Consider the following 12,500-nt stretch of genomic DNA (forward strand, 5'->3'; position numbering starts at 1 on the left):
CACTGTGGTAAAAAAAACTGCTTTGACTGCAGCAACAATGAAACAATATGTATTGTGTATGGACATTGCACTGTGTGCGTCTGTGTGTGCACATGTGTGGTCCTCTATAAGACATCCCAGACAGAAGAGGTTGGGTGAGATAATGAAAATGGAGAGAGAGATGTAGAGATAGCAGAAATGAAGAGGAAGAGAGAGAGTAAGGAAGAGAGGGAGAGAGATAATGAAGGAGATGAAAGAGAGAGGAGGGAGCTGGCATGGTGCCATCATGGCCTTGGGCCTCCTGAGAGCAGCCCGTTTCATTGTATGCAACAGACTCTAAGGGCTAATGTACACCGCCTGCGGGACAGATGCGGTACGGCTGCGAACAGACCCACACTCATGTAATCTGTCAGACGTATGCTTGGAATAATGAAGACGGTGAGCGACTTTAAATTGACACCAGCTGGTGTCTGCTATTAATTGGAAAAGTAGACCTTTTTAAGACTGAAGCAACCTGAAGATGCTGCCCTTGTGAGGTTTGGTTCAATGCAACAAGAACACCTCTGATCAAAAAAACAACACACAAACAAAAAACTCTTCCATCCAGCTAATTATCAACTAGTGTTCTAACAAAAATGGTTTAACAAAAAAATATTTTGCATCATTTTGAGCAGTGGCTTGAGGTGTCCTTGAACAAGTTACTGAAACTCTAAGCTCATGGAGTGCTGTTTTGTGTGTGTGTGTGTGTGTGTGTGTGTGTGTGTGTGTGTGTGTGTGTGTGCGCGCGCGTGTGCGATGGCGTGTGTGACTGTGCTCTGAGGGGGCCGAGCAATGAGAGAATTTCTCTGTGGGAGATGAATCACTGCTTCTTTGCTGTACTATTGCTACCTAGTAACTGTGTAATCATTTACAGTGCTGTTGCTGGGCATTTAGGTAGCACTGCAACCAGCACAATATGAACTGTGCCACTGGCATGATGATCCATGTTATCACAACCATTTGGTTGAACCATAGATCTTCCATTACTATCTAGATGATTCACCTCAGGCTCCGCCGATTCTAACAAATGGTAGCTGCAACTCTCCCAAATGGTCACGTGGTCACCTCTCTCCTGAAGTGTTGTGAGAGGACGGTGCCTGGTGACGCGGGGTTAGTGTTGACCTAGCAAGCTAACTTGAAATAGAGATTGTGAGTTCCCAAACTCCACACAAACCACACATATAAACATAAAGCTGCCCGTTGTTAGCTCAATATAGTTGAAACTAAGATATTTCATAAAAAAAGATTTAGCTACTACATCAACGAACTTCAGCTTTAGCTTAAGCTAATCGCTCCCTGATTTGATTTCCTGTTCCTGTTGCCAAATCTCGCGAGAGTGTGTTGCTGAGATAGAGACAGGTGTTGAACAAGTTTATTTTTCTCCTGATCTGTCTGTCTCAAAAAATGCCATTTTAGTGTCCGAATATTCTGAAGATATGTGGCTTCGGAGAATGGGCCGAATATTTACTTTAATGAATATGGGGGCAAAAGAATCTGTCATAATCTGAGATCACGTTGACTTTTCCCATTGACTCCAATAGACTCAGACCGGCTGAAAACCTCCTAAGTGGGCGTGACCGTGGGCAAAACGCGCGTGCCCAAATGACAGGAACTGAGTTGAAGTTGGGTCTTCTTGCTTGAAATCCCATCATCTTTGGTTGAACTAAGCCCTGATTACATTGCACCCGGTATGGAAAATACACTCACATAGAGAACGCATGCAAAAGCCCTCTCTCCATCCCTACCTCTTGGTTGAGCAGGGCAGTGGCCAGTTTTTGAACTTCAGCAGTGAGCAGTTGGGTCCCTCTGATGACCTTGCTGAGTGCAGCCAGGGAGTGGTGGATACCCTGTGACAACATGCACAGTACAGTGTGAGTGAACTATACCTACATTTTCCTGCATCACTGGTACGCAGTAAAACACTTGCCCTGTGTGAGGCTCGAACTCACGACCTTCAGATTATGAGACTGACGCGCTGCCTACTGCGCCAACAAGGCCTGAACAAACAGGCGCACACATTCTATTCAAGGTTAAAATAACAATGCGATCTGGATGTTGGTTTAGTAAGTGAAAGGAGAAGCCTGCTATAGATTATAGACATATTGTTAACATATTGTTGTAAAATATTGTTAACTTGAAAACTACAAACAAAGCAATTACGGTATATATGAATTGTAACAAGAACAAAACCCTAACCCTAACCCTTGATTAATAATAATAATAATAATAATAATAATACATCGGATTTATATAACGCTTTTCCTAATGCTCAAAGACGCTTTACAATACACAAAAAAACAACTTTAATGGAGAAAAAATAAAAAATAAAAATAAAAATGTATAAAAAAAAAAAAAATTATAGGTTGAGGCCACGTTTTGTCATAGACGCAGGTTTAGCTGGCTCAGCCTGGCTGGGGGCGTGGTCAGGGTGGGGTAAAAACCCCCGTTCTATCCATTCAGCAAAGTTAGAATTTAGCTGATAGCCCAGCCCAGGCAGACACGATCGGGGATTTAACCACTGCAGTAAACGCACATCTGAGCAGACGTCTTGTGTTCTGCTCTAGAACCCCCAAACATGTAGTTTAGAGCTGCAGCACCGTCTTTTGGTGAGTCAGCCCATGAGATATATCGGCGGTTTTACCCCACTCGCACGCCAGCCGTTTAACATTTTGTGGGCGTTCCCAGACATGCGGACTGTCTCTATATGATTGGAGTGAATGTCATTGTGTGACAGGTTCGGTAATACTGTAATGTCGATGGTTCCTGCACTAACAAGGCCTGGGGAAGCACACAGCTTCAGGAAAAAAGTGCATGAGACTCAGAAAACTGATATGTTAACATCATCCAGACAAGGCTAGCTGTCTTTTACTTGTTTCTACGACTCTTGTAGTAACCAGGGAGCTAATCAACAATCTCTTGTTTTTGCAGTTTTATAGTGTAAAAAGTGCTAACCATGGTATGGCAATCTGACTGCTCAACGTGAGTATTCTGTTTTCCCTGTTTGAAAACCCATCTCATTTTTCAAAAATATTTTTGTTTCAGTATCATCACTGGTTATCTGTCATACCTGGACCAAGCGGATGGCGCTGAACTGCTCCAGAACTATGAACGACAGGACCGGCGACCCATGACCTTCTGAAGGTGGGGCCACCTTCTGGTGGATCAGAGTTGAACCCTGTGAGAGAGAGAGAGAGAGAGAGAGAGAGAGAGAGAGAGAGAGAGAGAGAGAGAGAGAGAGAGAGAAAGAGAAGGTCATTTGAAACCATGAAAATCAAAACAATCCAGTAAACCCAATACATTTTCACTCACATGGTTAGTTGATATTCAAGATTCAGATTCAAGATCTTGTATTTTGTCAGCAGCACTTCACTCCTTGCTGCTCCTGCCTGCACAGCTTTATGCATTGCTATATCTCTCGTATAATCATGTACTAGAGTGGCCCCTGCCTGCCTCGGCTTACATCCACTAAAAGAGCTTGTTTTTGCCACTGACCGGCTCAGATTGTTATTGTAGAAAGAGATATTTACCTTCTGCTTGCTCCAGGTATTGTGAGAGTTTCGCTCAAGTCTCACGAGAGTTGCATTGTTGCAGGAAGTGGTGGAAGCTGTGGTGATGAGCCAGAAGTAGCTTTTTTGGTTTGTACTAGGCTACAGAAATCACAGCTTATTGTTATCTGAATCTTGTAAGTAATGACTGAATATTTATTTAGCTGATTTCAAGAATATGGAGGAGGCATTTGGATTGGACGGCCGGCTGTATTTATTTGAGCCCGAGTGTAGAGAGGTTAAGTGAACGTTACTTCCTGCTTCAGCACTGTACCAGAGATTTTCTTCCGCAATTTATTTCCCCATAGACATTTCGTAAAATGCTTATAAATATAGTTTTACTTGGTCAAACCAAATGGTTCAGCTATATTTAGAATCGGAAGAGACCATAGAACATTCCATTCGGACCAAAACTTAAAGAAACAACATCGAAAAAATATTTTCTTTAAACCCGCATTTTTCTACGTTTTGGTCCGAGTGAAATGTTATGCGATCTCGCCTGTTTCTAAATATATCTGTACCGTTTGGTTTGAACAAGTAAAACTATTTTTATATGCATTTTACGAAATGTCTATGGGAAAATAAATGGCGGATGAAAATCTCTGGTACAGTGCTGAAGCAGGAAGTGACGTTCCACTTTGCCTCTCTATATGATTGAAGAGCTCCTACAAAGTAAAGAGCGGACATGGAGAGAGAGAGAGAGATGCTGCAAGGCCTGCAAGGTAAATAGAGTACAAGCGTTCATTTTCTCTCTCTCGTTTACATGAACAATGTGAGCCTGTCCATTGGAAAAATAAGCTATTTTAGTGGACTACCGTACGCGCACGGGCTGGCGGCTGCCAGGTGAAGCAATCTTGGTCAATACTGGACCAAATAATAAGAATCATGATAATACATTCTCAGATTACATAGACACAAAAAGTTGTGAAAATAGGGTCCAGGGTGAAAAATACAGAAAATCTCCTTTAACAAAATAACATCCTACCTTGAATGTAAAACCTGAGAAAAGAAAATCTATCGCACCAAAACCATGTTGAACACAGGGTATCTACCCTTGGCATTTGCTGGAGCCTAATTCATAAGAAACATATTATATTACTGCAATTTGGGAGTGAGCATCACAATGTTTAGGTAAAACTCATAATTTGCTACAACTAATTTTCACTAATGTTAAAGCCGTAATATCAGCATAACCTGTCTAAAATGTTGGTATTCAGCTCTGTTAGTAATTAATACTCCAACTGATTTCTTTGTGTCATTGTAAAGCACTTTGACACTGCCTTCACCCCGGCATTGACTTGTGTCCTTCATGAAGCTACTGGTAAGCAGATTCCATTTGGAATGCAATGCAATCTCATTCAATTAACTTTATTAACCCCTGCATGTTCAACACAAAAGGCAGATAAACAATATTGAGAGTGTGTGTTATTCATTCAGGTATTTAGATTAGTCAGCTACTTAACCTTGACAAACACATTTCCTGTGGGATGTCATGTCTTTCAACACAGTTTCCCATTGGGAATGCGCCGCCAGCTAATGTTTGATTATATATAAAAGCAGTCAGAAAGCAGTCAGAGGTGGTTTGTGGTCTGTGGGAAGCTGGGTTACAATGACACAATAATAACGATTTAAAAAAAAGTAGAGTGGGTGGGTGTGTAGGGGAGAGAGAGAGAGAGAGAGAGAGAGAGGGGGGGGGGGGGTGAGAAAATGAGGGCGAGAGAATGAGCGAACGACGGGCACTGAATAAAATGAATGAAAGTGAAAGAAGGACAAGAAGGTGTCTAAATTATTTAATGTGCATGCTCATGTCCTTTAGATTTAAAAGGTGCTGGCCGGTCCCTAAGCAACCACACCCACAGCAATGCAGCTGTGCAGAGTGACCACACCCACAGCAATGCAGCTGTGCAGAGTGACCACACCCACAGCAGTGCCGCTGTGCAGAGTGGTAAAGCCAGTGACTATCACACACACACCCACAGCAGTGCCGCTGTGCAGAGTGGGAAAGCCAGTGACTATCACACCCAGGGTGCGAACTACGGGGGAGCTGGGGGGGCTTTGGCTCCCCTTAAAGAAGTAGTAGACCCCCTGAAAGGCTGACTTGTGAAATTTGGGGGGGTCTCTAAATTATTGACTAATATATATTACCCCATGTATTTTCTATTTCTTTTTCTGTACCTTCATAGTGAATAATGCGTAAAATTACGCTATTTTAATCGTATGATTCAGAGTGTGCTCAATCACTGTCAAATTCACTGTAAGCCCCTATACCGACATGCATGTTATTCTTATCATCACCACATCGAAGCGTGGCGGCGCAGGTGCAAATCAAACGTCACTCACGCGGGCAGGTCAGATTTAAAACAACAGCAAGATGTCAAAAAGAAAACAAGGCAGTTTGACAAACTTTACATTCACGAAGAAATGGAAGCAGCCGTCAGTTGAACAGCAACAAGTCGCTTCTACTTCAAACGCAGATGTGGAAAAAGTGACGATGAGGTGAAGCTGGAATAGCCTACCTCCGAGTCCTCCCGCATATGGAGGACTGTTTGTGAGATGGAATGCGTCAGGAACTTCACAGTGAGTGGGACATGTGCGTTATGGAGTGGATAAAAGTGTTGGGCAGAGATATCATGTTCTTGTGGATGCAGTGTATATGGAGAGCAGTGCGCCCGTTTCGCCTTTCTGTGCTCTGTCACCCTCCCTCCCTCTCTGTGTGCGCAGCGCGCTTTTCTCTCTTGGAGAGAAAAGTGGAACAGACAAGAGCTGTATCCGTGTCTTTGAGTGTGCTGATTTAAAATGAGTTATACCCCTAAATTGGCCTTCAAATTGCCTTCGGACGGCGGCTGTAGTGCCCTTTTATGAATTTGAGCCCCTCAAAAGTCGGCTCCCCCGAAAGCCACAGTATAGTTCGCACACTGATCACACCCACACCCACAGCAGTGCCACTGTGCATTGTGGGAAAGCCAGTGACTATCACACACACACACCCACAGCAGTGCCGCTGTGCAGAGTGGGAAAGCCAGTGACTATCACACACACACCCACAGCAGTGCCGCTGTGCAGAGTGGGAAAGCCAGTGACTATCACACACACACACCCACAGCAGTGCCGCTGTGCAGAGTGGGAAAGCCAGTGACTATCACACACACACACACCCACAGCAGTGCCGCTGTGCAGAGTGGTAAAGCCAGTGACTATCACACACACACACACCCACAGCAGTGCCGCTGTGCAGAGTGGGAAAGCCAGTGACTATCACACACACACACACCCACAGCAGTGCCGCTGTGCAGAGTGGTAAAGCCAGTGACTATCACACACACACACCCACAGCAGTGCCGCTGTGCAGAGTGGGAAAGCCAGTGACTATCGCACACAGTGCTCAATTAGACTGCACTGATTTCCAATTAATTCTCGCAGCTTTTTATTTCTACTAATTACTATTGCTTGGGGAATGTAAAAACATCATTTAGCATGCAAATAAAGGGCACTGCTGAATTTAACGCGGCTTGCAAAGAACTACACAATAAATGATACAAGAATGTAATTACACTCAATTCAATGGAAATAATGGTATATTATAATAAATCCAACATCTCGCTAAAAGCAGAGAGTTTCAGGCTAGAATGGCAAGTTAAAGCTAAACAGGTGTTTAGCAGCTACAGTGACTTGCTTGACTTATTTATGTGGAAATGTGTCCGAAACAGTTCACATCTCGAAGCATCCATATTTACATATACATATTTACATATATTTATAAATATTTACATATTTACATATTTTACTGTGACTGGCGGTACAATTTTAAATCATGATGTTAGCATTAAGATAAGGGGAGGGGTTTAACTGCATAATCAGAAAGTTGTTAAAGTTCATGTTTGGTCAGAAAGTAGCAACCAAGACGCCATAAGAGTATAGTAGTGTTGTCAGTTTAAGACGGAGGTAAGAAGAGTAGAAAGAATTAAATGAAAGATGGACTGACCTGGTTGAGTTTCTTCCACAAGTTGAGGACAGGGGAAAGTCCATTGGACCAGAGCTCTCTGTCGAACTTTGACCCTGCTGCTACGGACCGGCTCACGATGCGCAGCTGGGAGATCACCTGTCAGTCAATCAATTTGTCAGTTATGTACAAACCAACCACTCATTCAACAAATCAATCAATCAATCAATCAATCAATACACTGACACACTATTTTAATACCAATATGAAACAGTATTAGTATCTGCTGTTTAGTGCGTCTGCACAGTCATTGTAATGGACGACTATGATGACTACATCTCTACAGTGACACTCTACATCTCTACAGTGACACTCTACATCTCTACAGTGACACTCTACATCTCTACAGTGACACTCTACGTCTCTACAGTGCCACTCTACATCTCTGCAGTGCCACTCTACATCTCTGCAGTGACACTCTACATCTCTACAGTGACACTCTACATATCTACAGTGACACTCTACATCTCTACAGTGACACTCTACATCTCTACAGTGACACTCTACATCTCTACAGTGACACTCTACATCTCTACAGTGACACTCTACATCTCTACAGTGACACTCTACATCTCTACAGTGACACACTACATCTCTACAGTGACGCTCTACATCTCTACAGTGACACTCTACATATCTACAGTGACACTCTACATCTCTACAGTGACACTCTACATCTCTACAGTGACACTCTACATATCTACAGTGACACTCTACATCTCTACAGTGACACTCTACATCTCTACAGTGACACTCTACATATCTGCAGTGATGCTCTACATCTCTACAGTGACACTCTACATCTCTACAGTGACACTACATATCTACAGTGACACTCTACATCTCTACAGTGACACTCTACATCTCTACAGTGATGCTCTACATATCTACAGTGACACTCTACATCTCTACAGTGACACTCTACATCTCTACAGTGACACTCTACATCTCTACAGTGACGCTCTACATCTCTACAGTGACACTCTACATCTCTACAGTGACACTCTACATCTCTACAGTGACACTCTACATCTCTACAGTGACACTCTACATCTCTACAGTGACACTCTACATCTCTACAGTGACGCTCTACATATCTACAGTGACACTCTACATCTCTACAGTGACACACTACATCTCTACAGTGACACTCTACATCTCTACAGTGACACTCTACATCTCTACAGTTATGCTCTACATCTCTACCGTGACACTCTACATCTCTACAGTGACACTCTACATCTCTACAGTGACACACTACATCTCTACAGTGACACTCTACATCTCTACAGTGACACACTACATCTCTACCGTGACACTCTACATCTCTACAGTGACACTCTACATATCTACAGTGACACTCTACATCTCTACAGTGACACTGCACTGTTTCACCAGCTGGAATATTATATATACAGTAAGAGGAAAGGCTGAAGCCCAAACATATCTTTACAGCTCCTTAGACACCTAATCATGCATGCTTAGCTTCAGGATAGTGCTTTTATCTATGTTTGTGTGTGTATGTACTGTATGTGTGTGTGTGTGTGTGTGTGTGTGTGTATGTGTATGTACTGTATGTGTGTGTGTGTGTGTGTGTGTGTGTGTGTATGTACTGTACGTGTGCGTGCGTGCGTGCGTGTGTGTATGTACTGTGTGTGTGTGTGTGTGTGTGTGCGCGTGCGTGCGATGGAGGAAGGCACAGCGTCTGATAAATGGCTTTCATTTGGTCCAGGGGAACTCTTTACTAACACCTGCTTTATCTGCTCTGCTCAGGAGGAACAGGGTGTGTGTGTGTGTGTGTGTGTGTGTGTGTGTGTGTGTGCGTGTGTGTGTGTGTGTGTGTGTGTGTGTGTGTGTGTGTGTGTGTGTGTGTGTGTGTGTGTGTGTGTGAGAGAGAGAGAGAGAGAGAGGACAAGATAGCTAATCTAGAACTTCCCCTTGACAGCAAGAAAAAATCAGGCAGAGGAGGATGAAGATTTGAAGTATGTTGGGGTTCAAATATACAGTATAGGGATTTGAATATATTAAGATTCACCCTTATCTCAGCCAATGGCCATGTTTATACCCAGGCTGCAACTGCATTACCCACCCAAACCAACCGAGTAGAGAAAGTAGCCAGCCTGTTTCTATGTTCAAGGGAATCCCAATAATTTGAGTTTTAATTAAATTTGGAGAAGGTGCATATTTTAATTTAATGTACTGCAAGTTTCTTTAGTTTGTTTCAGAAGTTTCTATTACAAGATTAATATGCTGAGAGCTAATAAAGGACCCACTTTCTCATGTCCTTTTTCAAAATTCAATAAAGACATTGAGCACGGAGCAGACATTTGTGTGCAAACAAACACAAGCACAGACACTCACTGACTGACACACACACACACACACACACACACACACACACACACACACACACACACACACACACACAAGGAGCTGTCACTAGGCCTGCACGGCATGAGAAAAATCTGCGATGCTTGATCACATTGTTCAATATTGTGATGACGATATGACTTGCGATAAACAAAGTAATATTGAAGTAGCGGTATGCGTATTAGCTCGACAGTTGCTATGTCTTTGTGCTTTGATACTGCTAACATAGACCCCAAACGGCCACAAGCATCATGGCTCTCTGCTGAAAACTACACACAGTGTGTTTGGGCTTTGGCGGAGGGGCGGAGCTAGCGCACCGCTGCAAGGGAAAGATTGCTGAGTGTGAATGAATGGCGCATGTAAATACAATTATTATTGTTATTCATTGCGTTTCAGGCAGTCTTTGCGATGATTGCGATTGTCGATTGCGCATGTTCTTATGACGATGACAATAGGATTTATCGTGCAGCCCTACAGCAGCTGTCACTTGTTTCAAGAAGATCAAACAAAATCACGATTGGCGACAGCTCGTTTATTCAAACATGCTTTCCTGACAAACACACATTTTTGTATTGCTGTAAATCTGATTATGTCCAGCTGATATAATTTCCACACCCCCTAACCACTTCAGGTGTGACACTAACCTTTAGCTTAACACACGCACGCACGCACGCGCACACACACACATGCACAAACGCACGCGCACACACACACACACACACACACACACACACACACACACACACACACACAGTGCAGCAGGTCTATAAGCCCTGTGGAGTGGTCAGTACAGTAGTTATTTTGCCCTCGTTCTAACACATGTCAGGTCTTTCACACTAAGCAATAGTATTTATTCTAACATGACAGCCAGTAGGCCCATTCACTCTCACCACTAACAGTCCCTGGGGGCTCTGCACACACTGTGTGTGTGTGTGTGTGTGTGTGTGTGCGCGACTATTTATGTGTGTGTGTGTGTGTGTGTGTGTGTGTGTGTGTCTTTAAGTGCCCACAGCCCTCGGGTAGTGACAGGGGTCTTTAGGGAGAAGAGAGGGCAGAAATGAGGGAACAGAGGGAGAGGGAGGGAAAGAGAGGGAGAGAGAGAGGGGGAGGGAGAGAGAGAGAGAGAAGTGACAGTGACAAATGAAAACAGGGAGAGAGATAAAGCGATAGGGGGAGAGAAAGATATGCCACACACACACACACACACACACACACACACACACACACACACACACACACACACACACACACACACACACACACACACACACACACACACACACACACACACACACACACATAATGGTCTGGTGGGAGTTGTGTGAATTGCAGTAAAGTAGGTTAGTGGTTCCAGTGATCAGCCTGCCATACTGACTGACTGCTCAGTGTAAATAGACTTAAATACATTAACACCCACACAGGGACTGTACACAAGCTGTAATGCATGTGGAGTAAGAGTGTTTGTTGTGGGTTAATGCACACAATGTTGAACACACGCACGCACGCACATACATACAGTACACACACACACACACACACACACACACCCACGTCCTCAACAGTCCTGGGCATAATAACTTCTGCCAGCTTTTGTCTGCATCTGTCCTTTCTCTCTCTCTCTCTCTCTCTCTCTCTGTCCATCCCATCCTCCTCTCATTTGACTTCTCTCCCTTCCTCTGTCTCTCCATCCCTCTCCCTCTTTCTGTGCAATTCTTTCAGAAGTGCACAAGTTTTTGTTATCAGAGCATTGCAGCCTTGTGAGGTAATCCCCCGCTCATTCTTCCTCCTGTCTTCCTTCCATTTCTCTCTTACACTTCTCTCTTCTACCCTTCCTTTTTGCTTCAACCATTCACACACACACACACACACACACACACGCGCACGCACGCACGCACGCACACACACACACACACACACACACACACACACTATGTTGCTATGAATTACATCAGATTCTGCAGCGACCAACAACCAACACACACATTGTATGCACACACACAAACAGGGGGAGTCTCACAGAGCACGCGATCTGGTAATTGTCACCCCATTCAATCGCCGTTATCAGCGTCTTATCAGCCCATTCATATCGGCCAGTAGGGCCCTACTGACCTGCTAGTAGGCAGCCTACTGACCTGCTAGTAGGCAGCCTACTGACCTGCTAGTAGGCGCAGAAGGTCGTTATCAACGATTCGTTATCAGGAGAGGTTTCTGTTTTCGTATTTTAACGCGTTTTGTTGCTTAATTCTAATGCTAAACCTAACCCTAACCCTCACCCTAACCCTAACCCTAAGTTGTTTTATTTGCCTAAATCTAAAGTTGTTTGATAACGGCCATTGAAACCTACTGAAACCTCCTAGCAGGTCTATCAGCGATAGGAATGGGGCTGATGACGAACCTACTGAATCTATGGGTGACAACAGTCAGATCGGGTGCACAGAGAGCAATGCTCTTTTTCAGGAGCGCCCTGTTCACATTTACACCTGGAAACCGACCAGTACAACCACAGTCTGATCTGTTGGCCACTGAGCAGCTCCACTGGAGCGGTTGGGGTTAAGGGCCTTGCTCAA

General features: G+C 43.9%; 1 protein-coding gene across 3 annotated transcripts in view; it reads right to left on the reverse strand.

Annotated features, from left to right (window-relative positions):
- dync2h1 (dynein cytoplasmic 2 heavy chain 1) overlaps positions 1 to 12,500 on the reverse strand; it is a gene marked incomplete at its 5' end in the record, with an annotated part of 198,870 nt that overhangs the window by 11,397 nt on the left and 174,973 nt on the right. For all 3 annotated transcript variants that reach the window (XM_083636403.1, XM_083636402.1, XM_083636404.1), the window contains 3 exons: positions 1,764 to 1,865; positions 3,086 to 3,193; positions 7,546 to 7,662. In XM_083636403.1, coding sequence (XP_083492529.1) covers positions 1,764 to 1,865; positions 3,086 to 3,193; positions 7,546 to 7,662 — 327 coding nt within the window. The remainder of the gene's footprint in view (positions 1 to 1,763; positions 1,866 to 3,085; positions 3,194 to 7,545; positions 7,663 to 12,500) is intronic.

This window comes from Poromitra crassiceps (genome assembly GCF_964638095.1).
Source record: "Poromitra crassiceps genome assembly, chromosome: 5".
Taxonomy (NCBI): Eukaryota; Metazoa; Chordata; class Actinopteri; order Beryciformes; family Melamphaidae; genus Poromitra; species Poromitra crassiceps.